General features: G+C 44.1%; 1 protein-coding gene across 2 annotated transcripts; it reads left to right on the plus strand.

Moving 5' to 3' along the window:
* Window positions 1–908: 908 nt before the first annotated feature.
* Window positions 909–27236, plus strand: LOC124001485 (endosome/lysosome-associated apoptosis and autophagy regulator family member 2-like). 2 transcript variants are annotated; one of them, XR_006832794.1, is made up of 24 exons: window positions 909–1162; window positions 1313–1414; window positions 4126–4246; window positions 16032–16221; window positions 16341–16488; window positions 16654–16743; window positions 17026–17131; window positions 17220–17372; window positions 17550–17638; window positions 17852–18032; window positions 19689–19817; window positions 20057–20147; window positions 21453–21555; window positions 21700–21837; window positions 21949–22206; window positions 22328–22501; window positions 22678–22864; window positions 22969–23065; window positions 23242–23343; window positions 23743–23869; window positions 23994–24172; window positions 25011–25185; window positions 25339–26700; window positions 26745–27236. XR_006832794.1 is itself a non-coding variant. In XM_046308297.1 (23 exons), the coding sequence occupies exons 1-23, from the start codon at window positions 1115–1117 to the stop codon at window positions 25405–25407; spliced, it is 3057 nt and encodes a 1018-aa protein (XP_046164253.1). In that variant the 5' UTR covers window positions 909–1114; the 3' UTR covers window positions 25408–27236. The 2 variants fall into 2 exon arrangements, 1 of the variants encoding a protein (XP_046164253.1); XM_046308297.1 differs by having other exon boundaries at window positions 25339–27236.
* The last annotated feature ends 299 nt before the right edge of the window (window positions 27237–27535 follow it).

A 27535-nucleotide genomic window follows, 5' to 3' on the forward strand; every position in this document is an offset into this window, starting at 1 on the left:
AGCTACATCGCTTTTTGTGAATTTTGAAGCATTTATGTACTATTTGATAAAAGCACATAAAGGCTTCATAATTCACAACGGTAATGCGAACTGACTGCTATTATCTCAAAGAACAAAGCCTATAAGATCTCCTAAACCTGTGTTAATCTCAGACCTTATTTTAGGCGTTAATCCCAAAACCCTGTTCTTTCCCCATTCCTGTTCCAATAGGGATGACTGTACGAACCAGAGGTAAATCATTTCCGGGTGTAAGGACTACAAGCCGGCGAGCTCTAGCGAAAACAGGGGTGCCAATAATTCTGACCCCTATCCCTTTAAGATGTCTTTATTATTCTTTCTCTGGGCAATTTTATTAGTATAACATTATATAATTGATATAATTTCATTTTTTTCCCATACAATATAGCTCAGTATTTGTATTATTTATTTTATAGCCTACAGTCTTTTTTCCCTTATATTTTTAAAGGGTGCCAATAATTATAGAACTAACTATACATTTCCATATGAAGTAATTGGAAACTGTAAACCACTTAAAGTCTTTGTGCTCACTTGAGTGAAAAGGCCAATCGTTAAAATATACAGTTAACCAAAATTCTGAACCCTGGCAGTGATTTTAGAAAGTGCAGCCTATGTGAAAGCTAGCTTTCATAGATTCTACAAATACAGGTAGGCTAACTATGGTTGTATTTGAAATAATTAATTTTAGGTAAATATTCAAATGAATCTCAATACAAATCTGCTGCACTGATTTTGCTCTGTTTTTACAGTAGGAATCACTAAGGTGTAAATAATATGACCACTAATGCTGCATTCATGACACATTGGAAACTCGGAGAAACGAGTTGTGCGCATTCCAAGTGCCATGATCAAGCTGCGTCAACCATGAACGAGAAAACTAGCCTACAGTTAAACAAATGATAGTATCGCAACACGAGGAAACCAGAGTTTCCTCATTTTTTTATTAGGAGTTGGAGGGCCATTGAAATATATATTTTTTATATTCGGAAGCTCGTATTTCCGACTTAGCATGAACGCTGTTTCACGGTAATAATTACTCTTCTACCGCTTGCATTTATCAGACCACCGACGTCACCGTCGCGTCAAACACCGGTAGATGCGAATTGCAAACGTACAACCAGAATCTCAAACCCATCGGTCGCAGGTAGAGAAAAAGGAAACCCACTTCAACCTAGACGTGATTCGGACATCATTTTATACATTTGCGACATCAAACACCCGCAACGTTTAACAGGCCATTGCTTTATGACTGAAATCTAGCCTACTTAGCTTTTTGACATCGCTCTATTCCCAGGTTCCTATTATGCCTTCCCGGTCTTGGTTTATCGCTGGTAGCGCTCTCCTCCTCTCTTTTCGGCTGGCATTCGGGACGAAGGGACCACATCCATGTACAGAGGTGAGATCCACCGTCAGGATGCCGATGTATGTATCGTCGGAGTTATTTTTAGTAGCTGTATTTTCCGTGGGCTAATAATGGTCCATGCATGTTAGTGGAAAACACAATAGTGTGTTATTTACCAGCTTATCCATTCAACTAGAGAGTCAGAAGAGGAGTGTGAGTGAGGGGCACACAAGCTACTGTGTAGAACAACATGAGCGCTAAACAGTAATCATTTCACCGACCATTACTAATACGATTATGAATTGATGACGCGGCACTTCCGGTCAGATTCATACGTTTATATACATATCACACACATACACTGCTTAGCGAGAGGGCGATGCCCTCCTTGATAACTAATTACTCATCCTGTTTCTCCAAACACCTGTCAGTCACGCAATCAGGTAGTCCTGCAGGATTTCTGGGGAATTGTTGCTTAGGACACTTGCATTGCTTAGGGCAGTGTGTTTGTGTGCGCATGCAGTGTTCTGGTTTGTGTTGTCTCAACACTCAGGGCAGACTTTGAGTCTTATCAGTTTCCTGCATGGAGCTGCCTTTCCTTCCCACCGTCTCTCTCCACTCATCACCTCTGAGCCATAGCACATGGCTGGCAACAACAGCCTGGCTTATATTACATTCAGACGGACACAAACTCCAATCTACTGTCCAGTCACAGTGACTCACCAGGGCATTGTGGAATCTGCGCTCTGCACTTCCACAAGACTACTATTTCTACCACCAGAAAAGTATTTTGGACCTACATTTTATCCTGGGACAACATTGTCTAAACATCAGACTGTTGCCATGGTTACTCCATGGATTATCAGTCTGACCAAAATCTTTGTAAAAAACCCCACAATAGTCTATACAAGCCAGAATGTAAAATGATATTTAAACTTACTTTACCAGTTGTACATCCTGTTTGTACTTTTGGTGGTAGGAGGTGGAGATATCCACAGGAAAGCGCTGTTTACCTGACTTTTTTGCAGAGCTGGCAGGTTCTGTGACTTGTATTTTCAGTCTCTTCACACATCACATGTGATGCACAATATGTCAACAACAGCCGAACGTAGTCGACTGAAGCATGTTTCCTCACAATCGGCTGTGGTTTAGGTTCGGCCATATTCCTCGGCCATAGTGTTGGTCACGTGCATCAGTATTGAAAATAAAAACAGACCAGCATACTCAAAGTAGGGCTAATAACACGTCCCTGTGGATATTTTGTCTCCAATTCCCTCCTACATCAGGACAAAATCGGCAGACAACAGGTAAAGTACATTCAAATGAAGTTTATTCAAGAGTCTGACTTGTGATGGGACTTTTTACAAAAAGTGAGCCTACATGTTAGAGACGAGAGAGCAGTCTTCCACTCTCAGATTCATAGGGTCTAGGGGCAACCATCCTCCTGGAGCCACTAAATATTCATGCATTTGCTCTCGCCTTGCCCTTTAGAACACATCTGATTCTGCTAATCAATGTCCTGATGAGCAAATGCTTAGATGTAAGGAGTGTTGGCGCAGGGCTGGAACAAAAGCCTGCACACCCAGTAGCTCTGCAGAGGAAGGGTTGGCAGTCCCTGGTCTAGTGGAATGTCTTTAGAATGACACCATGTGACAGAACCTGATATATCAGTGCTTGAGGTATAGATCGATATCAGTTCAGATTTGTCCTGGAACAGACATCTCCTATCAGGTAACACATGACAGGCATGCAGAATATAGACTTCTGTTGGGGTCATGGTATAGAGGAATAGATAATTAAACTTTGTGCCCTGATTATTGATTGGCATGAATCTCAGTGATACATAGCTATCAGTCATTTCTGAGAGAAGGGGAGAGTTTAAGACAGATGGTAGTAAATAAGGCAATACATTATTTGAAATAAATATAATGTGAAACCAGATCTGCATGTGGCATTCATTAATTCGCATCGAAACAGTACTGCTGTTGGATACAAATAGCTTCAGTTTTGAGGACAAAACAATGGTGTTACTGTAAAGCCTAGGCGTGATACTACAACTTCATATATCTGCCATGTGTCATGTCCATGATGCCCACAACGTGAGCCCTTCAGCACAGTGTCCAGACATGTGTCTGTGTTCTTCTAAAAGGTCAACATTCCTTAAACATGGCAAAAAGCATGTTGTATTTCACTCAATGGTTTGGCAGTCATTGGTTTGGCAAATTCGAGGGACATTATGGTCAGAATAGTGGTTAAACGAGTCATGCTCCTCTACGATTTCCCGAACCATGATGGTGAACCACATACTCCACAGCATGTTTGTGTGTGTGATATAACACTTCAACAATGTTCTCACAGTGAAAATTGCAAACCTTGAACTCAAAAACCTTAAATCTCAGAACCTTTAGCAAGACTGAACCATCAAATTCCTACGCCTGGACATACAGTTGTCAGTGGTTAGGGACAACTTCTACCTTCATTATACTGAGATAGGATCAGTTTTTATGGACAACTTCTATGTCATCCACTTACCCACTGTGTGCTGTGCCTTGGTTTCCTGTATCCATAGTGATGGAATGGGGGGGGGGATGAAGAGAGAACTCGGGGCCCTTGGTGGTCTTCGTGTTTACTGACCTCTCTGTCCCCATGTCTGTCTTTTATCTGTCTCTCACTGTTTCTCACATACTGTTCAAAGACACACAGACACACTCAACCCCTCTGTTTCTCTCCATCACTGTGTGTCCATGCTATCTCTTGTGTTGCAGACAGACTACTACTATGAATATACAGAGTGTGACAGTACAGGGTCGCGATGGCGAGTAGCAATCCCTCAGAGCCATGGATCCTGCATCGGACTGCCCGAGCCTGTCCGAGGGACAGAGTGCAGTAAGTACTGTGTGTGTGTGTCAGAGATGTTTCTCACACCCTCTTATCAGCTGGTTGGAATTTCCTCCAGTATTCCACAATGACCTGATTGGCTCTTTGTCTCTGCTCCAGTCATAGCACAGGGCAGAGCTGGCTTCATGCTGGAACAATAGGCCAATAACCTCAGAGGTTTACATATACACACACAGGTCTCAATATGTTTACTTCTTGCGCCTGACTTTGCTTCCCTAAATATCTCTAACTGATGCATGTCTGTGGAAAAGGCTTTTATTGACAGACACTCCCCGTCATATTTATTTGGAGGGTGAAGCTAAAACTTTTAATTTGGCTCTAAACTCCAGCATTTTGGATTTGAGGTCAAATGTTTTATGAGGCGACAGTACAAAATGTCACCTTTTTTATTTGTTCATACATGTGTTTTCACATGTAGAAATGTGAGCACTTTATGCATCTACTCCCCCCATTCGAAGGTGTCGTAAGTATTTGAACAAATTCACTTATGGTGTATTATATATATATAGTCTAAAGTTAAGTATTCCTAGCACGCAATGACTACATCAAGCTTGTGACTCTACAAACTTGTTGAATGCATTTTCAGTTTGTTTTGGTTATGTTTCCGATTATGTTGTACCCAATAGAAAATCTTGTTAAATATTGTATTGTGTTATTTTTGGAGTCACTTTTATTGTAAATAAGAATAGAATATTGTATGTTTCTGAATACTTTTTAAAACAATTAATGAGGATTCTACCATGATTACAGATAATCATGATTGAATCGTGAATAATGATGAGTGCGAAAGTTACAGATTCATAAATATCATACCCCCGAGAGAATCATCCCCTGTTAATGGTAAGTAATGGTGTGAGGTTAGCATGTGGGGGCATGATCTTTGTGCATCTTTGTTTTGTTCTCTGGAAAATGCATTTCAATTTGCCGTAGTCCTCCCTACCTAACAAACAGTCGTCACTAATTACCACAGCCACACAGTCATAAAATCTGCCTATTTCTACAATTTATCTTCTTAAAATGTGATTTTAAACCCCACTGCTAACATTATGACTAACCTTAATTTAAGACAAAAACCAATTTTTTCTTTTCATTAATATTTACAATATACCCTACCAGACCTTACTTCTGCCCCCCACCCACTCAGAAAGGTTCTCTGCTCTCCCCCTCCATGTTCTCACTTCTCCTCAATGTGATGGCTCATTGCAGTGATGTGTGACGGCGTTTTCATAGATGTCAAACAATGTGTTTTTATTTTTATTTAACCTTCTATTTAACTAGGCAAGTCAATTAAGAACAAATTCTTATTTACAATGGTGGCCTACCCCGGCCAAACCCTAACCCGATGCTGGGCCAATTGTACGATGCTGGGCCAATTGTGCGCCGCCCTATGGGACTCCCAATCATGGCCGGTTATGATACAGTCTGGAATCGGACCATGGTCTGTAGTGATGCCTCTAGCACTGAGATGCAGTGCCTTAGACTGCTGCGCCACTCGGGAGCCAAGTATTGTTTTTGAGAGCTCGTGCTTTGTACTTTCAGAGCAATCATTTCTCCATCCAGGCCGTCACGCCTTTTCGACATGGCATCTTGTAGTCTGTTTCTAGACATGCCATTAGGGCAGCATTGAAGCCGGCATCCTCTACAATTGATAGTGGCTGCACAGCAACCGCAATCATTTCTGTAATCAGCGCTGTGATTTTCTCAGTCCATCCCTTATTGCACTGCTGCCAGCAAGGGGTTGGGTCTCATGGTGCTCCCCTTTTCCGCATTGCATCTGTACTGCCACTGTAGCAATTCCACCTTTGCATTTCGTCTTCTCCTATTTCTTTGTCTTTATGATAATTATCGCGATCTGTCCGTGGTAGTTTTGTTGACATTTTGTTTAAAACAGTATTATGCTTTTAGGTTAGGGCTTTTTCTTTTTAACGTAACCAATCCCAATTTTGTTTAAATGTCACACCCCTGCTTTGTACAACCTCGCCCACGCACACACCCCCACAGCCCTTTTCAACAGGATATGGGGATTAGTATGTTTGTTCCCGTGGTTACGGGGAAGCCATCCGAGGGCTGTTGTACATCTCTGAGCTGTATCCAGCCCAATTATGGACCCAGTTACTTCCCCTCTCCTTGGTGTAAACAGAAGGTCTACCATTTTTCTTTTACCAATATAATGTTATCTCCTGTTTTGCACAATCTCTGACCTCTAACAAGCTCTGATACATCCCCTCTCTCACTCTCTGAAACACTTCCAAATAGTGGTATACAGTGACGATTTTAGCATGTACATTTTGGTGGGGCAAACTAAAAAGATTGAGATGCATGCCAGCAAAGCCACAACACAAGACTTAACAATACATGAATTACACTATACAGTGCCTTGCGAAAGTATTCGGCCCCCTTGAACTTTGCGACCTATTGCCACATTTCAGGCTTCAAACATAAAGATATAAAACTGTATTTTTTTTGTGAAGAATCAACAGCAAGTGGGACACAATCATGAAGTGGAATGACATTTATTGGATATTTCAAAGTTTTTTAACAAATCAAAAACTGAAAAATTGGGCGTGCAAAATTATTCAGCCCCTTTACTTTCAGTGCAGCAAACTCTCTCCAGAAGTTCAGTGAGGATCTCTGAATTGACCTAAATGACTAATGATGATAAATACAATCCACCTGTGTGTAATCAAGTCTCCGTATAAATGCACCTGCACTGTGATAGTCTCAGAGGTCCGTTAAAAGCGCAGAGAGCATCATGAAGAACAAGGAACACACCAGGCAGGTCCGAGATACTGTTGTGAAGAAGTTTAAAGCCGGATTTGGATACAAAAAGATTTCCCAAGCTTTAAACATCCCAAGGAGCACTGTGCAAGCGAATAATATTGAAACGCAAGGAGTATCGGACCACTGCAAATCTACCAAGACCTGGCCGTCCCTCTAAACTTTCAGCTCAAACAAGGAGAAGACTGATCAGAGATGCAGCCAAGAGGCCCATGATCACTCTGGATGAACTGCAGAGATCTACAGCTGAGGTGGGAGACTCTGTCCATAGGACAACAATCAGTCGTATATTGCAAAAATCTGGCCTTTATGGAAGAGTGGCAAGAAGAAAGCCATTTCTTAAAGATATCCATAAAAAGTGTTGTTTAAAGTTTGCCACAAGCCACCTGGGAGACACACCAAACATGTGGAAGAAGGTGCTCTGGTCAGATGAAACCAAAATTGAACTTTTTGGCAACAATGCAAAACGTTATGTTTGGCGTAAAAGCAACACAGCTCATCACCCTGAATACACCATCCCCACTGTCAAACATGGTGGCAGCATCATGGTTTGGGCCTGCTTTTCTTCAGCAGGGACAGGGAAGATGGTTAAAATTGATGGGAAGATGGATGGAGCCAAATACAGGACCATTCTGGAAGAAAACCTGATGGAGTCTGCAAAAGACCTGAGACTGGGATGGAGATTTGTCTTCCAACAAGACAATGATCCAAAACATAAAGCAAAATCTACAATGGAATTGTTCAAAAATAAACATATCCAGGTGTTAGAATGGCCAAGTCAAAGTCCAGACCTGAATCCAATTGGAGAATCTGTGGAAAGAACTGAAAACTGCTGTTCACAAATGCTCTCCATCCAACCTCACTGAGCTCGAGCTGTTTTGCAAGGAGGAATGGGAAAAAAATGTCAGTCTCTCGATGTGCAAAATTGATAGAGACATACCCCAAGCGACTTACAGCTGTAATCGCAGCAAAAGGTGGCGCTACAAAGTATTAACTTAAAGGGGCTGAATAATTTTGCACGTCCAATTTTTCAGTTTTTGATTTGTTAAAAAAGTTTGAAATATCCAATAAATGTCGTTCCACTTCATGATTGTGTCCCACTTGCTGTTGATTCTTCACAAAGAATACAGTTTTATATCTTTATGTTTGAAGCCTGAAATGTGGCAAAAGGTCGCAAAGTTCAAGGGGGCCGAATACTTTCGCAAGGCACTGTAACTTTGACAAACGGTGCCCACAAACTGTTAGGGCCTACATAAAGCTGTCGCAACAGCAGCGATTTCTTTTCATCACCATGTAGTGATTCCTTACCACTGCTACACCTGGATATCAGTGGAGCCATGTCTGGCAGCGAAACAGTTCATTCAGACACATTTACTGCTTAAAAAAAACAGCTGATATGGTTGACTTGCTTAAACAAATGTGGTTTCTACTGACAATTGAGATGTAAAAACTATTGCATAAGGGAATGAAGAGTGGATAAGAGGCCATCCATAAGACATTAATGAGCGAGCTAAGACCGACGTAGTCAATAGCTATTTGTTCAGCAGTTTGGAAATGTATAGCGACAGAATTCAGAACATGGGCCGTTCTTACAGTAATCTCTCCTGTACAGTCTTGGCCAAAGGTTTTGAGAATGACACAAATATTAATTTCCACAAAGTTTGATGCTTCAGTGTCTTTATATATTTTTGTCAGATGTTACTATGGAATACTGAAGTATAATTACAAGCATTTCATAAATGACAATGCCATGCTGTCAATTAACTTCTGGGCCACATCCTGACTGATGGCAGCCCATTCTTGCATAATCAATGCTTGGAGTTTGTCAGAATTTGTGGGTTTTTGTTTGTCCACCCCCCTCTTTAGGATTGACCACAAGTTCTCAATGGGATTAAGGTCTGGGGAGTTTCCTTGCTATGGACCCAAAATATTGATGTTTTGTTCGCCGAGCCACTTAGTTATCACTTTTGCCTTAAGACAAGGTGCTCCATCATGCTGGAAAAGACATTGTTCGTCACCAAACTTTTCCTGGAAGTTTGTGAGAAGTTGCTCACGGAGGATGGGTTGGTACCATTCTTTATTCATGGCTGTGTTAGGACAAATTGTGAGTGAGCCCACTCCCTTGGCTGAGAAGCAACCCCACACATGAATGGTCTCAGGATGCTTTATTGTTGTCATGACACAGGACTGATGGTAGCGCTCACCTTGTCTTCTCCGGACACGCTTTTTTCCGGATGCCCCAAACAATCGGAAATGGGATTCATCAGAGAAAATGACTTTACCCCAGTCCTGAGCATTCCAATCCCTGTACCCTTTGCAGAATATCAGTCTGTCCCTGATGTTTTTCATGGAGAGAAGTGGCTTCTTTGTTGCCCTTCTTGACACCAGGCCATCCTCCAAAAGTCTTCTCCTCACTGTGCGTGCAGATGCACTCACACCTGCCTGCTTCTATTCGTGAGCAAGCTCTGTACTGGTGGTGCGCCGATCCCGCAGCTGAATCAACTTTAGGAGACGGTCCTGGAGCTTGCTGGACTTTCTTGGGTGCCCTGAAGCCTTCTTCACAACAATTGAACCGCTCTCCTTGAAGTTCTTGATGATCTGATAAATGGTTGATTTAGGTGCAATCTTACTGCCAGCAATATTCTTGCCTGTGAAGCCATTTTGGGTGCTAAGCAATGCTGACGGCACATGTTTCCTTGCCGATAATCATGGTTGACAGAGGAAGAACAATGATTCCAAGCACCACCCTCCTTTTGAAGCTTCCAGACTGTTATTCGAACTCAATCAGCATGACCGAGTGATCTCCAGCCTTTTCCCCGTCAACACTCATATCTGTGTTAACAAGAGAATCACTGACATGATGTCAGCTGGTCCTTTTGTGGCAGGGCTGAAATACAGTGGAAATGTTTTTTGGGGATTCAGTTCATTTGCATGGCAAAGAGGGACTTTGCAATTAATCGCATTTCATCTGATCACTTTTCATAACATTATGCAAATTGCTATCATACAGAGGCAGCAGACTTTGTGAAAATTAATATTTGTGTCATTCTCAACTTTTGGCCATGACTGTACACCAATTCAGAACCATTGGATAGATAAAGGGGGCATATAAGCAGACAATGAAAGGTCTCTAAAACAGGCTATAGGCTACATGTTTACCACCAAGCCGGAACAGTAGGCTATGTTATGAGGGGGAAAGGGACCAAATTATTAGGGTGAGGCACATGGGCCAGCTTACTACACAACATACACTTAGTATTACTTTCGTAGCCACAGTATGCATACAGTGCCTTGCAAAAGTGTTCACCCCCCTTTGCGATTTATCTATGTTGTTGCATTACAACCTGTATTTTTTATGTATTTCTATTTGGATTTCATGTAATGGACATACAAAAAATAGTCCAAAGTGAAATGAAAAGAAAAAAAAAAGTGGTGCGTGCATATTTATTCACCCTCTTTGCTATGAAGCCCATAAATAAGATCTGGTGCAAACAATTACCTTCAGAACTCACACCTGTGTGAAATTTAATTAAGTGTCACATTATCTGTCATATGATCTCAGTATCAATACACCTGTTCTGAAAGGCCCCAGAGTCTGCAACACAACTAAGCAAGGGGCAACATCAAGCAAGCGGCACCATGAAGACCAAGAAGGGGCTCTCCAAACAGGTCAGGGACAAAGTTGTGGAGAAGTACAAATCAGGGTTGGGTTATAAAAAAAGATCAGAAACTTTGAACATCCCACGGAGCACTGTTAAATCCATTATTAAACATGGAAAGAATATGGCACCACACCAAACCTGCCAAGAGCGGGCCGCCCACCAATGCTCACAGACCAGGCAAGGAGAGCATTAATCAGAGAGGCAACAAAGAGACCAAAGATAAAATTGAAGGAGCTGCGAAGCTCCACAGCGAGATTGGAGTATCTGTCCATAGGACGACTTTAAGCTGTATATTCCACAGAGATGGGCTTTACAGAAGTGGCCAGAAAAAAAGCCATTGCTTAAAAAAATAAGGAAACATGTTTGGTGTTTGCCAAAAGGCATGTGGGAGACTCCCCAAACATAGTGAAGAAGGTATTCGGGTCAGATAAGATTCAAATTTAGCTTTTTGGACATCAAGGAAAACGCTATGTCTGGCGCAAACCCAGCACCTCTCATCACCCCGAGAGCACCATCCCCACAGTGAAGCATGGTGGTGGCAGCATCATGCTGTGGGGATGTTTTGGGAAACTGGTCAGAATTGAAGGAATGATGGATGGTGCTAAATACAGGTACATTTTTGAGGGAATCCTGTTTGTCTTCCAGAGATTTGAGACTGGGACGGAGGTTCACCTTCCAGCAGGACAATAACCCTAAGCATACTGCTAAAGCAACACTCGAGTGGTTAAAGGGGAAACATTTAAATGTCTTGGAATGGCCTAGTCAAAACCCAGACCTCAATCCAATCTGTGGTATGACTTAAAGACCGCTCTACACCAGCGGAACCCATCCAACTTGAAAGAGCTGGGGAAATTTTGCCTTAAAGAATGGGCAAAAATACAAGTGGCTAGATGTACCCCAAGAGACCCTCAGCTGTAATTGCTTCTAAAGGTGGCTCTACAAACTATTGACTTTGGGGGGTAAATGGTTATGCACGCTCAAGTTTTCTTTTTTTGTCTCATTTCTTGTTTGTTTCACACACACAAAATATTTTGCATCTTCAAAGTGGGAGGCATATTGTGTAAATCAAATGATACAATCCCCCCCCCCAAAAAAAATATATTTTACTTCCAGGTTGTAAGGCAACACAATAGGAAAAATGCCAAGGGGAGTGAATACTTTCGCAAGCCACTGTATCTACCTGGCATATTACATAATGTATGCAGCAGCATGTAATACTTTTTTTTGACTCACCTTGTTGTGCTGTGCACACTTGAACAGGAAGGTGACGCGGCAGGCCTTATGGGCAAATTTTGTCATCAAACTTTGTCAGAGAATACCAATCTCTGATGACTAAATTTGCCCACATGGACCACCGCGCGCCACCTTCCTGTAAAACTTTCAAGAAAATACTATTTTAAATCAAGTTTGAATCGTGACGTCAGCAGTCTTTAGGTTGGAGTTCTAGAAAAAGGCCTGAGTTCCTGACTCGGGCCTCTCCAAACCATCTCAATTGGGTTGTGGTCGGGTGATTGTGGACTTCAGGTCATCTGATGCAGCACTCCATCGCTCTCCTTCTGTTTTGTGATCACAGACTAGAACATGTTCTGGGATTTTTTCGATGGCATTGAGGAGTACACCACATCAGTCACTGGCTTTGTCAATAAGTGCATCGAGGACGTCGTCCCCACAGTGACTGTGCGCACATACCCCAACCAGAAGCCATTGATTACAGGCAACATTTGCACTGAGCTAAAAGTTAGAGCTGCCGCTTTCAAGGTGCGGGACTCTAACCCTGAAGCTTACAAGAAATCCTGCTATGCCCTGCGACGAACAATCAAACAGGCAAAGCGTCAATACAGGGCTAAGATTGAATCATACTACACTGGCTCCGACGCTCGTGTTATGTTGCAGGGCTTGCCAACTATTACAGGCAACAAAGGGAAGCCACGAGATTCCCAGTGACACAAGCCTACCAGATGAGCTAAATCACTTCTATGCTCGCTTCGAGGCAAGCAACACTGAGGCATGCATGAGAGCATTAGCTGTTCCGGATGACTGTGTGATCACGCTCTCCGTAGCCGACGTAAGATCTTTAAACAGGTCAACATACACAAGGCTGTGGGGCCAGACGGATTACCAGGACGTGTGTTCCGGGCATCTGCTGACCAACTGGCAGGTGTCTTAACTGACATTTTCAACATGTTACTGATTGAGTCTGTAATACCAACATGTTTCAAGCAGACCACCATAGTCCCTGTGCCCAAGAACACAAAGGCAACCTGTCTAAATTACTACAGACCCGTAGCACTCACGTCGGTAGCCATGAAATGCTTTGAAAGATTGGTAATGGCTCACATCAACACATTATCTCAGAAACCCTAGACTCACTCCAATTTGCATACCACCCAAATAGATCCACAGATGCAATCTCTATTTCACTCCACATGGCCCTTTCCCATCTGGACAAAAGGAACACTTATGTGAGAATGCTATTCATTGACTACAGCTCAGCGTTCAACACCATTTTACCATCAAAGCTCATCACTAAGCTAAGGATCCTTGTACTAAACACCTACCTCTGCCACTGGATCCTGGACTTCCTGACTGGGCACCCCCAGGTGGTGAGGGTAGGTAGCAACACATCTGCCACGCTGATCCTCAACACTGGAGCTCCACAGGGGTGTGTGCTCAGTCCCCTCTGGTTCTCCCTGTCCACCCACGACTGCATGGCCAGGCACGACTCCAACACCACCATTAAGTTTGCAGACGACACAACAGCCTGATCAATGACGAGACAGCCTGTAGGGAGGAGGTCAGAGACCTGGGCATGTGGTGCCAGAATAACAACCTATCCCTCATCGTTGCCAAGACTAAGGAGATAATTGTGGACTACAGGAAACAGAGGACCGAGCACTCCCCCATTCTAATCGACGGGGCTGTAGTGGAGCAGGTTGAGAGCTTCATGTTCCTCGGTGTCCACATCAACAACAAACTAGAATGGTCCAAACACACCAAGACAGTTGTGAAGAGGGCACGACAAAGCCTATTCCCCCTCAGGAAACGAAAAAGATTTGGCATGGGTCCTGAGATCCTCAAAAGGTTCTACAGCTGCAAAAATCGAGAGCACTGGTTATATCACTGCCTGGTACGGAAATTGCTCAGCCTCTGACCGCAAGGCACTACAGAGGGTAGTGCGTACGGCCCAGTACATCATTGGGGCTAAGCTGCCTGCCATCCAGGACCTCTACACCTGGCGGTGTCAGAGGAAGGCCCTAAAAATGGCCAAAGACCCCAGTCACCCCAGTCATAGACTGTTTTTTCTACTTCCACATGGCAAGCGGTACCGGAAGTGCCAGTACCGCTTTACCCCCAAGCCATAAGACTCCTGCACAGGTAATCAAATGGCTACCCAGACTATTTGCATTGTGTGCCCCCAACCCCTCTTTTTACGCTTCTGCTACTCTCTGTTTATCATATCATAGTCACTTTAACTATACATTCATGTAAATACTACCTCAATTGGGCCGACCAACCAGTGCTCCCGCACATTGGCTAACCGGGCTGTCTGCATTGTGTCCCGCCCGCCAACCCCTCTTTTACGCTACTGCTACTCTCTGTTCATCATATATGCATAGTCACTTTAACCATATCTACCTGTACATACCACCTCAATCAGCCTGACGAACCGGCGTCTGTATGTAGCATCGCTACTTTTATAGCCTCGCTACTGTATATAGCCTCGCTACTTTTATAGCCTCGCTACTGTATGTAGCCTGTCTTTTTACTTTAGTTTTATTTCTTTACTTACCTAATACGCTTTTTGCACTATTGGTTAGAGCCTGTAAGTAAGTATTTCACTGTAAGGTCTACTACACCTGTTGTAATTGGCGAACGTGACAAATACACTTTGATTTGATTCTTGGTCAAATAGCTCTTGCACAGCCTGTAGGCTAGTTGGGTTATTGTCCTGTTGACAAACAAATGGTAGTCCCTCTAAGTGCAAACCAGATGGGATGGTGTATCGCTGCGGAATGCTGTGCTAGCCATGCTGGTTAGATGTGACTTGAATTCTAAATAAATCACTGATGGTGTCAATGGCAAAGTACCATCACACCACCTCCTCCATGCTTCATGTGGGAACCACACATGCGGAAATCATCCGTTCACCTACTCTGCGTCTCACAAAGACCAAAAATCTCAATTTGGACTCGTCATACCAAAGGACAGGGTTCCACCAATCTAATGTCCATTGCTCGTGTTTCTTGGTCAAAGCAAGTCTCCTCTTATTTATTTGTATTTAACCTTTATTCAACTAGGTAAGTCAGTTATGAACAACTTCTTATTTACATTGCCAGCCTACCCTGGCCAAACCCGGACGACGCTGGGCCAATTGTGTGCCGCCCTATGGGACTCCCAATCACACCTGGGTGTGATACAGCCTGGATACGAACCAGGGATTGTACTGACGCGTCTTACACTGAGATGCAGTGCCTTATACCTCGGTGCCACTCGGGAGCCCGAGTGTCCTTTTGGTTGTGGTTTCTTTACAGCAATTTCACCATGAAGGCCTGACTCACACAGTCTCCTCTGAACAGTTGAGATGTGTCTTACTTGAACTCTGTGAAGAGGCTGCTAACTAATGAACTTATTAACTCTGGGTCTTCCTTTCCTGTGGCGGTCCTTGAGAGGCAGTTTCATCACAGAGCTTCATGTTTTTTGCGACTGCACTTGAAGAAACTTTCAAAGTTAGTGAAATTTTCTGCATTGACTGATCTTCATGTATTAAAGTAATGATGGACTGTTGTTTCTCTTTGCTTATTTGAGCTGTTCTTGCCATAATATGGACTTGGTCTTTTTGCAAATAGGGCTATCTTCTGTATACTACCCCTACCTTGTCACAACACTACTGATTTGAAATGCTTTACAGGTGACTACTTCATGAAGCTGGTTGAGAGTATACCACGAGTGTGTAAAGCTATCACCAAGAATCTCAAATATGAAATATATTTTTTAAACAATTTTTGGGGGGTTACTACATGATTCCATATGTGTTATTTCATAGTTTTGATGTCTACACTATTATTCTACAATGTAGAAAATAGTCGAAATAAAGAAAAACTCTAGGTGTGTCCAAACTTTTGACTGGTACTGTATATATTTATATTTTATCTAAACAGGTCGCGCTTTGCCCCACGTGCCCTGAATGACAGGTCGCGCTTTGCCCCACGTGCCCTGAATGACAGGTCTCGCTTTGCCCCACGTGCCCTGAATGACAGGTCGCCGCTGGTGGTATACTTCACTTATCTATTCCATGAAATGTCCGCTCTCTCTTTCCCGTCTCTCTCCCCCAGCATTTTCCTGTGAGGCGGGGGAGTTTCTGGAGATGTCTGCCCAGGAGTGTACTCAGTGTGCAGCAGGTACCTACTCTCTGGGCAGCGGTATTCGATTTGATGACTGGGAAACCATCCCCAGCGGGTTCAGCTCCCTAGCAACTTACCTTGACAATGGTCCCCATGGAGACGACAGCACTACCTGCAACAGGTGTGGGAAGGGGAGCGGTTTAGCTTGTGTTTTTAAATCATGGTGTCGTTGCAGTTCTTGCATACATCTCATTAATCTCTGCTGTGTATGTACGTGTGTGTGTGTGTGTGTGTGTCCAGTTCGACGTGGTTTCCGCAGGGTAGTTACCTGGAGTCTAACAGAGATGAGTGTACTGTCTCTCTGATCTATGCTGTCCATCTGAAGAAACCGGGATCAGTCTCCTTTGACTACCAGTACCCAGACGGCAACCTGTTCTTTGAGTTCTTTGTGAGTCTTCTACTTCATTCTCTCAATCCTATGATATCTTCTAGTTAGTGAGAGTAAATTCTTCTCTGCAGTACCTTCCTGACCAAGTAGCGCTATAAATATGCTGAAGTGGTATTCACTCATTTAAATATTGATTGATTGGTTGATGTTGTGGTTGCTTGGCAGATCCAGAATGACCAGTGTCAGGAGATGGACCAGACTGCTGATAAGAAGTGGCTCAAGCTTACCAGTCACGGGGAGTGGGCCACACACACTGTAAGAGCTGTGTTTGTTTGTTTAATTAAGTTCTAAGTCCTGGTCTTCAAGACCCAAATTGAGTGCAAGCTTTCGTTTTAGCCCAGCACTAGCGCATCTGATTTCACTAGTTAACTAATCACCAAGCCCTTGATTCATTGAATCAGGAGTGTCTCAGGTCTAAAGGGTTAGACAGCCTCTGAGGTTACAGCACCATCAAATGTGACGTATTGAGATGCTTTCAGGTCGTATCTCTGTGTAGATGGGCATTCTAAACCCAGGTCTCTAATGGGTGTGTTCAAGGTGAATCTGAAGTCTGGCACTAACATCTTGTACTGGAGGACAGCAGGGATCCTGATTGGAGCTAAAGTAGTCAAACCTGTTCTGCTGAAGAACGTCCACATAGAGGGTACGACTACCGTGTGTGTGTTTGTGTATTTATTGTAGCTTTTCATGCCACTTCCCCTATGTACTTAAGTGTTATTTTCTCTCTTTAGGAGTGGCATATGCGTCAGAGTGTTTCCCGTGTAAACCAGGGACGTTCAGCCAAACCCCAGGCTCCTCCTCATGTCAGCCCTGTCCCAGAGACACCCACTCTGGCCACGGAGCCAGCTCCTGTACCCCCTGCAACACCACAACACTCTATGCACGTAGGCTCACAGGAACATAAGCATGCAGACATGTCTAGATGCAGACACCTATACACAACTTGTCTTATTAGAGTTAGAACATGAATTTGAGCAGCTTATTGGTTATACTGCAGTTCATTATCTTTTAAACATCTCTCCCTCTTTCACTGCCCCCATTTCTTTCCCTCTCTCTTCCAGCGGAGGGGTCAGCTGAGTGCAAAGCGAGACCACCATGCTCCAAGAAGGATTACTTTCAGATACACACCCCCTGTGACCTTGAGGGCAAGGTGAGAAGACTAACTCACCCTCCCAATACCACATCCATTATTGCCAGATTGCTTATACCTGTCTAATCCTTTTTGATCGACACAAGTGCCCATGCAGGGGTTAGCCATTCTAGCGCCAGTATCCCTACAATTCAGGGTCTGTGTCCTCCATGTTTGCTCTCTGTATGGTTAGTTTCCTCATCCTCCATGTTGTCTCTGTGTGCGTGGTTTCAGACACAGGTGACCTACAGGTGGGTGGAGCCCCAGATCTGTCTGGTGGACGTGGCCGGGGCTGAAACACTGCCCCCCTCTGGTGACCGTGAGCCCTGCCCACCGTGCAACCCCGGTTTCTATAACAACGACACTGCTACCTGCTCTCCCTGCCCCCCCGGGACATTCTCTGATGGGGTCAAAGGTGACAAAATATCCCTTTATCCCATGTCCTCTTCTATCTCTCGTCTTCCTTCTCTCTTGTCCTCCATCAGACGGGCAGCCCCCAGGTGGTAAGGGTAAGTAACAACACATCTGCCACACTGATCCTCAACACAGGGGCCCTTCAGGGGTGCGTACTCAGTCCCCTCCTGTACAGTCGTGGCCAAACTTTTTGAGAATGACACAAATATACATTTTCACAAAGTTTGGTGCTTCACTGTCTTTAGATATTTTTGTCAGATGTTACTATGGAATACTGAAGTATAATTACAAGCATTTTACAAGTGTCAAAGGCTTTTATTTACAATTACATGAAGTTGATGCAAAGAGTCAATATTTGTAGTGTTGATCCTTCTTTTCAAGACCTCTGCAATCCGCCCTGTCAATTAACTTCTGGGCCAGCCCATTCTTGCATAACCAATGCTTGGAGTTTGTCAGAATTTGTGGGTTTTTGATTGACCACAAGTTCTCAATGGGATTAAGGTTCCTGGCCATAGACCCAAACTATTGATGTTTTGTTCCCAGAGCCACTTAGTTATCACTTTTGCCTTATGGCAAGGTGCTCCATCATGCTGGAAAAGGCATTGTTTGTCACCAAACTGTTCCTGGATGGTTGGGAGAAGTTTCTTTCAGATGTGTTGGTACCATTCTTCATTCATGGCTGTGTTAGGCAAAATTGTGAGTGAGCCCACTCCCTTGGCTGAGAAGAAACCCCACAGATGAATGGTCTCAGGATTCTTTACTGTTGGCATGACACAGGACTGATGGTAGCGCTCACCTTGTCTTCTCCGGACACGCTTTTTTCCGGATGCCCCAAACAATCGGAAAGGGGATTCATCAGAGAAAATGACTTTACCCCAGTCCTCAGCAGTCCAATCCCTGTACCTTTTGCAGAATATCAGTATGTCCCTGATGTTTTTCCTGGAGAGAAGTGGCTTCTTTGCTGCCCTTCTTGACACCAGGCCATCCTCCAAAAGTCTTTGCCTCACTGCGTGCAGATGCACTCACACCTGCCTGCTGCCATTCCTGACTAAGCTCTGTACTGGTGGTGCCCTGATCCCGCAGCTGAGTCAACTTTAGGAGACGGTCCTGGCGCTTGCTGGACTTTCTTGGGTGCCCTGAAGCCTTCTTCACAACAATTGAACCGCTCTCCTTGAAGTTCTTGATGATCCGATAAATGGTTGATTTGGGTGCAATCTTAGTGGCAGCAGAATCCTTGCCCGTGAAGCCCTTTTTGTGCAAAGCAATGATGATGGTATGCGTTTCCTTGCAGGTAACCATGGTTGACAGAGGAAGAACAATTATTCCAAGCACCACCGTCCTTTTGAAGCTTCCAGTCTGATATTCGAACTCAGTCAGCATGACAGAGTGATCTCATGCCTTGTCCTCATCAACACTCACACATGAGTTAACGAGAGAATTACTGACATGTCAGCTGGTCCTTTTATGGCAGGGCTGAAATGCAGTGGAAATGTTTTTTAGGGATTCAGTTCATTTGCATGGCAAAGAGGAACTTTGCAATTAATTGCATTTCATCTGATTACTCGTGGGATCTGGGTTTCCTTTTTGCGTTTGCTTTCCTAAATTATGATCTCTATTTCTCTCCCTCTTCTCTTCCTATTTTCTACCTCTCTCCCAGCGTGTGAGTCGTGTCCTGCGGGTACTGAGCCTGCTGTAGGTTATCAGTATAAGTGGTGGAACGTCCTTCCAGCCAGCATGAAGACATCCTGCTTCAATGTGGGCAACTCCAAGTGTGACGGCATGAATGGTGGGTGCAGCTTCTCTCTCTGAGGCCTAGAGGGTGCTGTTGCTCTTTACTTTGTTGACATGTTGCCCTTAGGCCAGGATAAGAATTAAGAGAGGGTAGTTCTCCAGGAGGAGGGTTGTCTTAGGCACTTTAGCATAATGCAAAGACGGGCCACAGGCCACATTTGAGTGAAATTTTCAGAGAAGACCCTGGTATGTCTGTGTGTTGTGTGTGTGTGTTCTGACGTGTCTCTCCGTCAGGTTGGGAGGTGGCGGGGGATCATATCCGTAGTGGAGCAGGGGGCTCTGATAACGACTACCTCATCCTCAACCTCCATGTACCTGGCTTTAAGTGAGTCCCTTCATCTCAATCTGTCTCTGTCTTATTGTCACGATACCATCATTTTACTAACGATACCAGGCCAAGTATCACGATACCATCATTTTACTAACGATACCAGGCCAAGTATCACGATACCATCATTTTACTAACGATACCAGGCCAAGTATCACGATACCATCATTTTACTAACGATACCAGGCCAAGATTCACGATACCATCATTTTACTAACGATACCAGGCCAAGATTCACGATACCATCATTTTACTAACGATACCAGGCCAAGATTCACGATACCATCATTTTACTAACGATACCAGGCCAAGATTCACAATACCATCATTTTACTAACGATACCAGGCCAAGTATCACGATACCATCATTTTACTAACGATACCAGGCCAAGTATCACGATACCATCATTTTACTAACGATACCAGGCCAAGTATCACGATACCATCATTTTACTAACGATACCAGGCCAAGTTTCACGATACCAAGTAGTATCGCGAAACCCGCTGGAAAAATAATTTGGAGTGACATAGCGTCCTGTTCGCCCCTTCCCCCGGACACTTCTTCCCATTTTGTAAACATTCTGTGCTTGTGCAACGCAAAACCTGTCACGTTGAATTTAACTTCACACCACTCAGTGTATAATAGAATACTGCATAGAATGTCTCCCTGTGATTTGGCTGGAAGAATGGAATGAAGGAATATAAATGCATAATGATCTGCAGGTCATTGTGGAAGTAAGGGGGAAACACTGCATGAACCCACTCTTCAGTTAACTGTCACAAGAATTTAATTAACACAAACCAATAATTAGCCACCTGACCTAGTTTAAAATGAACCGTGACAAAGTTTGTGAAATGATATCAAATGTGCTAGAAGGAAATAAGGTCTGGTTATATGGATCATTATTTGTTGAATGGTGAGGCCTGTTTTCCTCTCTGTAAAGCTGCCTGTCCATTGTTCCTCTGACACTCGGTGGCTGCAGGACAGCGGACTTCCAAAGTCTACTGAGACGGACCTGTGCTCTTGGTTATAGCAGGCGATGAAATGATACAATGTATCAACTTTGCTTACTCTGTGCACTGCTGCAATGTATCAAATGTAACAACAGTTGACTCATCAGGGACTGCAAATGTTGCTCTCTCCCTTCCCCTCTCCTTCTATCGCTCACTTAATGTGTGTGTGTGTGTGTGTGTGTGTGTGTGTGTGTGTGTGTGTGTGTGTGTGTGTGTGTGTGTGTGTGTGTGTGTGTGTGTGTGTGTGTGTGTGTGTGTGTGTGTGTGTGTGTGTGTGTGTGTGTTCAGGCCTCCTACATCAGCAACAGGTGGTGCGGGGACAGAGTTTGGCCGTATCAGCTTTGAGTTTGAGATGGTGTGTTCAGCTGACTGTGAGCTGTACTTTATGATGGTGAGAACAACACCGGATAAAGAAAAACCCACACTCAATGCAAAAAGTATACAAGCATCTAGAAAAGTGTTTGGATATTTCTATTCCTTTTCAAATGTGCACTACTTTAGAACTGTGTAAAGTTAATTACATCACTGTGTGTAGGATGTAAACAGGAAGAGTACAAGGGTGGTGGCGTCATGGGAGGGCAGTAAGGTCAGACAGTCCTACACACACATTATGACCAAGAACGCCTCTGTGTCATACACCTGGGCCTTCCAGAGGACCAACCAGGCCTCTGACGTAAGTACACCCCCCCCCACACACACACACACACACTGTATACAAACTTGGATACACACTAATGTATACAGACACAATCATATACTAGTAGTGCATTCTCTTTCTCTCCAGTTGCGTCAGAATGTGAACAACGTGGCAAGTATCTACTCCATCTCAGTGAGTAATGCTGTAGACGGTGTGTCGTCGGAGTGTCGGACCTGTGCCCTCCTCTCCCAACCCTCCGGCTCGCTGTGTGTGCCCTGCCCTCCAGGACATTACATACACACCAGCCAGTGCACAGAGTGCCCTCCCAACACACACCTCACCTCACACAGCACCCTGGGCCCAGAGGCCTGCAAACCCTGTGGACCATCCAGCAAGAGCAACAAGGTGTGTGTTTTGTTGATATCAGTGTCACACCAAGCGTGTGTTTGTGTGTCAAGGTTGGTGAATAAAATTGTGTGTCCATTGTTGATTCCTCCAGTGCACAACTGAATGTTTTTTTTTTTAGGAGCACAGTAGGTGCTACAGTGACTGTGTGTTCTCCTACTCTGAGAACAACGTGTCTCTGAGTTTTGACTACAGTTCCCTGGGCTCTGTTGGAACACTGATGAACGGACCCAGTTTTACCACCAAAGGAACCAAATACTACCACCTTTTCAACATCAGCCTCTGTGGAGGAGAGGTACACACACACACACACACACACACACACACACACACACACACACACACACACACACACACACACACACACACACACACACACACACACACACACACACACACACACACACTGATTTAACAATATTTGCAACCTACAATTACTTTGTGATCCTGAATTTAGCTTTCCATTCTCAGGGTAGAAGGGCTGTGTGTACAGACAACGTGACTGACCTTTCCAGCACCGATTCTCAGAAAGAGACAGGGGAACCAGCCAGTGCGGTGGAGACATTAATCTGTCAATCAACCATTATCCCCTCTAGTGGGCGGGGCTTCCACACAGCACTATCCTCTCAGTCCATCAGCCTAGCAGACACCTTTCTGGGTGAGTACACATCACACTCACACACACACATTTTCCTTGTAACCTGATACCGATCTTTGTCGCTGGTGTATAGTAGGTGTTAATTTATTGATGAATGTGTGTAGGAGCGACAGTGGCCTTGACTCTGGATGGAGTCAAGGCAAGACCAGACCTGTTCCCACAGACCACCAACAAAGTCCCTGACGTCAACTTCTTCTACCGGTAATTGATATTTTCTACATCTTTTCTACATCCTAAAACACTAATTCTAAAACATATAACTACTTCTGTGAATAGTGTTTTTGAGGCCCAAGTAAAGGTTTGGGGTAGTTTTTAGTTGCTCTTAATCAGGAGTACCCGGTTGTTTTTTAACCAAATGTTATGCTTCTATTGGATAGTTCTCTGGAGGTGACCTCGTCATGTGATAAAGGTCGTAACGTGGTGGTGACGCTTCGCTGTAACCCGGATAGAAGCGCACAAGGAGAACTCACAGTACCCAGGTACTGTCTGTCTCCTTTCCTCTCTTCTTGCCCCTCTCTTTCGATCTCTCTTTTTCTCTGTCTTTTTTCCGAAACTGCAGCCTCAAAAGAGATTACTAGTAAAAGGAGAGACTTAAAAGAAGTCCAAGCTCGAAATGAACTGCAAGCTCAATTCACAGAAACTCTGCATCCTCTTGTGACTGTTAAATTAGTAAGAAGTTTGCTTTTACTCCCAGGCAGCTAGTTATCTAACTCTGTGTGATGGATATTCATGCTCCGTGCTGGAAGCTGAGAACAAACACATGGATTTATCACTCAGATTTGATCGGATTTGATCAGATTACATCTTATTGAAACTGTCCTTTATAACGTAAAAGTTAGATTAGTACATTGTAGTAACAATATGTTTCTCTGTTGTAGTCAGTGTCCGGCGGGGACATGTGATGGCTGTACCTTCCACTTCCTGTGGGAGAGCTCAGGGGCGTGTCCTCAGTGCACATCCACAAACTACCACCAGATAGAGGGAGCCTGCAAGGGAGGACTACAGGTGTGTGTTTTACTAATTGATTACCTGCAAGGAGCTGCTATCTGCTCTCACTCTGAATCCTTTAGATAAAATGTATTTCATACCATTACACACTGACACATGTTCACTGTCTCCCTCTCCCCAGGACACTCTGTATGTGTGGACTGAGCCAAAGCGGTGTGTAGGAGGGGTGTCCCTCCCGGAGAAGAAGACCTGGCCGTGTGAGAGCATGGACTTCTTGGTAAAGATGGGGGCGACGATAGGCGCCTTCACCGCCGCACTGCTCTTCTCCATCACCTGCTATTTCTGGAAGAAGAACAAGAGGTAAGAACTCATCCATTCATTCATACATATGTCTGGAAGAAGAACAAGAGGTATGAACTCATCCATTCATTCATGTATTCATTCATACATATGTCTGGAAGAAGAACAAGAGGTATGAACTCATCCATTCATTCATGTATTCATTCATACATATGTCTGGAAGAAGAACAAGAGGTAAGAACTCATCCATTCATGTATTCATTCATACATATGTCTGGAAGAAGAACAAGAGGTAAGAACTCATCCATTCATTCATGTATTCATTCATACATATGTCTGGAAGAAGAACAAGAGGTAAGAACTCATCCATTCATGTATTCATTCATACATATGTCTGGAAGAAGAACAAGAGGTAAGAACTCATCCATTCATTCATGTATTCATTCATACATATGTCTGGAAGAAGAACAAGAGGTATGAACTCATCCATTCATTCATGTATTCATTCATACATATGTCTGGAAGAAGAACAAGAGGTAAGAACTCATCCATTCATGTATTCATTCATACATATGTCTGGAAGAAGAACAAGAGGTATGAACTCATCCATTCATTCATGTATTCATTCATCCATTCATATGTCATATGTCTGGAAGAAGAACAAGAGGTAAGAACTCATCATTCATTCATTCATACATATGTCTGGAAGAAGAACAAGAGGTATGAACTCATCCATTCATTCATGTATTCATTCATACATATGTCTGGAAGAAGAACAAGAGGTATGAACTCATCCATCCATTCATGTATTCATTCATACATATGTCTGGAAGAAGAACTAGAGTAGTCCTGACTATTGGTGATTTTTCTAAGTCCCGCCTACCCCTGACTCTGGTAGGCTGGAGTTTAAGTACTCGAAGCTGGTAATGTCGTCCAATAAGGAGTGTGAACTGCCGGGGGCGGATAGCTGTGCCGTGATGGAGGGAGAGGAGAACGAGGGAGAGATGGAGGATGAGGTGGTCTACTCCAAAAAAACATCCCTGATATGCAAACTCAAAGCCATCGCATCTAGGGTAAGAGTCAGAACCATTATGCAGTTATGCTGAAATCAAACTACATTACCTACAGTATGTGCGTGTGTGAACACTTGCGAGTGCAGAATCTGTTTCTCCCCTGGTAATTCTAGTTCATGGACTAACGTGTCTCTGTATATATTTCATCCACAGGGAAAAGGGAGAAGCTATGAAAATGTCCAGTTGAACTCCTCACAGTCAAACGGGTTGGTGTGGGGGTGAAGAAAGAGGAAAGAGAACAAGGAGAGAGACCAACCCCCCCCCCCCCCCCCCCCAGAGAGACTTCTTCAACATATCTCCATGTTGAGGGCTTGAACCCCTAACACACACACTCAGAACATATATAGACCCATGCAGAGTACACACACCCAGAATGCATGCTCACTGACACAAACACATGTGAGAGGACATTACCCCCATCTGGCCTTATCCCTGGAATATGGGCGGTGTGATTTAAAAGGGTGTGTATGGTTGGGTATATGGGTGGTGTGTCGGGTCTGCTTAGGTAAAGAAGAGGACCTATATGGATGGTGTGTCGGGTCTGCTTAGGTAAAGAAGAGGACCTATATGGATGGTGTGTCGGGTCTGCATAGGTAAAGAAGAGGACCTATATGGGTGGTGTGTCTGGTCTGCTTAGGTAAAGAAGAGGACCTATATGGGTGGTGTGTCTGGTCTGCTTAGGTAAAGAAGAGGACCTATATGGGTGGTGTGTCTGGTCTGCATAGGTAAAGAAGAGGACCTATATGGGTGGTGTGTCTGGTCTGCTTAGGTAAAGAAGAGGACCTATATGGGTGGTGTGTCGGGTCTGCTTAGGTAAAGAAGAGGACCTATATGGGTGGTGTGTCGGGTCTGCTTAGGTAAAGAAGAGGACCTATATGGGTGGTGTGTCGGGTCTGCTTAGGTAAAGAAGAGGACCTATATGGGTGGTGTGTCGGGTCTGCTTAGGTAAAGAAGAGGACCTATATGGGTGGTGTGTCGGGTTTGCTTAGGTAAAGAAGAGGACCTATATGGGTGGTGTGTCTGGTCTGCTTAGGTAAAGAAGAGGACCTATATGGGTGGTGTGTCGGGTCTGCTTAGGTAAAGAAGAGGACCTATATGGGTGGTGTGTCTGGTCTGCTTAGGTAAAGAAGAGGACTATATGGGTGGTGTGTCGGGTCTGCTTAGGTAAAGAAGAGGACTATATGGGTGGTGTGTCGGGTCTGCTTAGGTAAAGAAGAGGACCTATATGGGTGGTGTGTCGGGTCTGCTTAGGTAAAGAAGAGGACCTATATGGGTGGTGTGTCGGGTCTGCTTAGGTAAAGAAGAGGACCTATATGGGTGGTGTGTCTGGTCTGCTTAGGTAAAGAAGAGGACCTATATGGGTGGTGTGTCTGGTCTGCTTAGGTAAAGAAGAGGACCTATATGGGTGGTGTGTCTGGTCTGCTTAGGTAAAGAAGAGGACCTATATGGGTGGTGTGTCTGGTCTGCTTAGGTAAAGAAGAGGACCTATATGGGTGGTGTGTCTGGTCTGCTTAGGTAAAGAAGAGGACCTATATGGGTGGTGTGTCTGGTCTGCTTAGGTAAAGAAGAGGACCTATATGTGGGATGTTTTTTGGGCTGTTTTCCGTCACTCTGTTGTCAGGTTGTTTTGGTGGCCATGTTGTTTTTCCTCAGGTGTTTTGTCCTCTGAGACCAACCTCACATCAACCCTTAGGCTCCTTCTCATTAAGAGGGAAGAAGCGGTGTTCCATAGTGCCCTCTGAAAGGCTGGGTGGGATCTTTGCATGTTGGCAGCTGTCCAATCCTTTGAGATCTACAGAAGTCCTCACATAGCCCTAAATACCCGGCACACACACACACCCTATTACAGTCTCATCTTAGTCTGACCTGCACCACCCTTTACCCATTTGTTCTGTATGTAGGCTTTGGGTTACCATGGTGATGGTGGAATGTCCTTCACGCTCTCTTAGTCCAATCGGGAGTGGCGATGTTACATTATCCATATGATGATACGATATGATGCTGACTGCCTTTCTGTTATTTAAAGTGAAATAAACTAGATTGTATTTGTGTACGCTTTCAATCTGTCCCTTGCTTCCAATGAAAAACCTACACACAAGAATTGAGCAGACGACAGGCATATCATTTGTTATTGTTTATTATGACGTCCTCGTTATTGCATGTATGATGAGCTCTATTGCTTTCTGATCGGCCAGTCCAAAGAGGTCAGGGTTCACGTTGACCCCAGATCTAACCACTGATCCAGGGTCAGATACTTTGTCATTCTATAATGGTTAAGGTAAGGTTTGAGGATAGTGTGACCCTAGATCTGTGGTTATAGGAACAACTTCTACCCTGAGTTGTTCTCTTG

The sequence above is a fragment of the Oncorhynchus gorbuscha genome, linkage group LG02, assembly GCF_021184085.1.
Source record: "Oncorhynchus gorbuscha isolate QuinsamMale2020 ecotype Even-year linkage group LG02, OgorEven_v1.0, whole genome shotgun sequence".
NCBI lineage: Eukaryota > Metazoa > Chordata > Actinopteri > Salmoniformes > Salmonidae > Oncorhynchus > Oncorhynchus gorbuscha.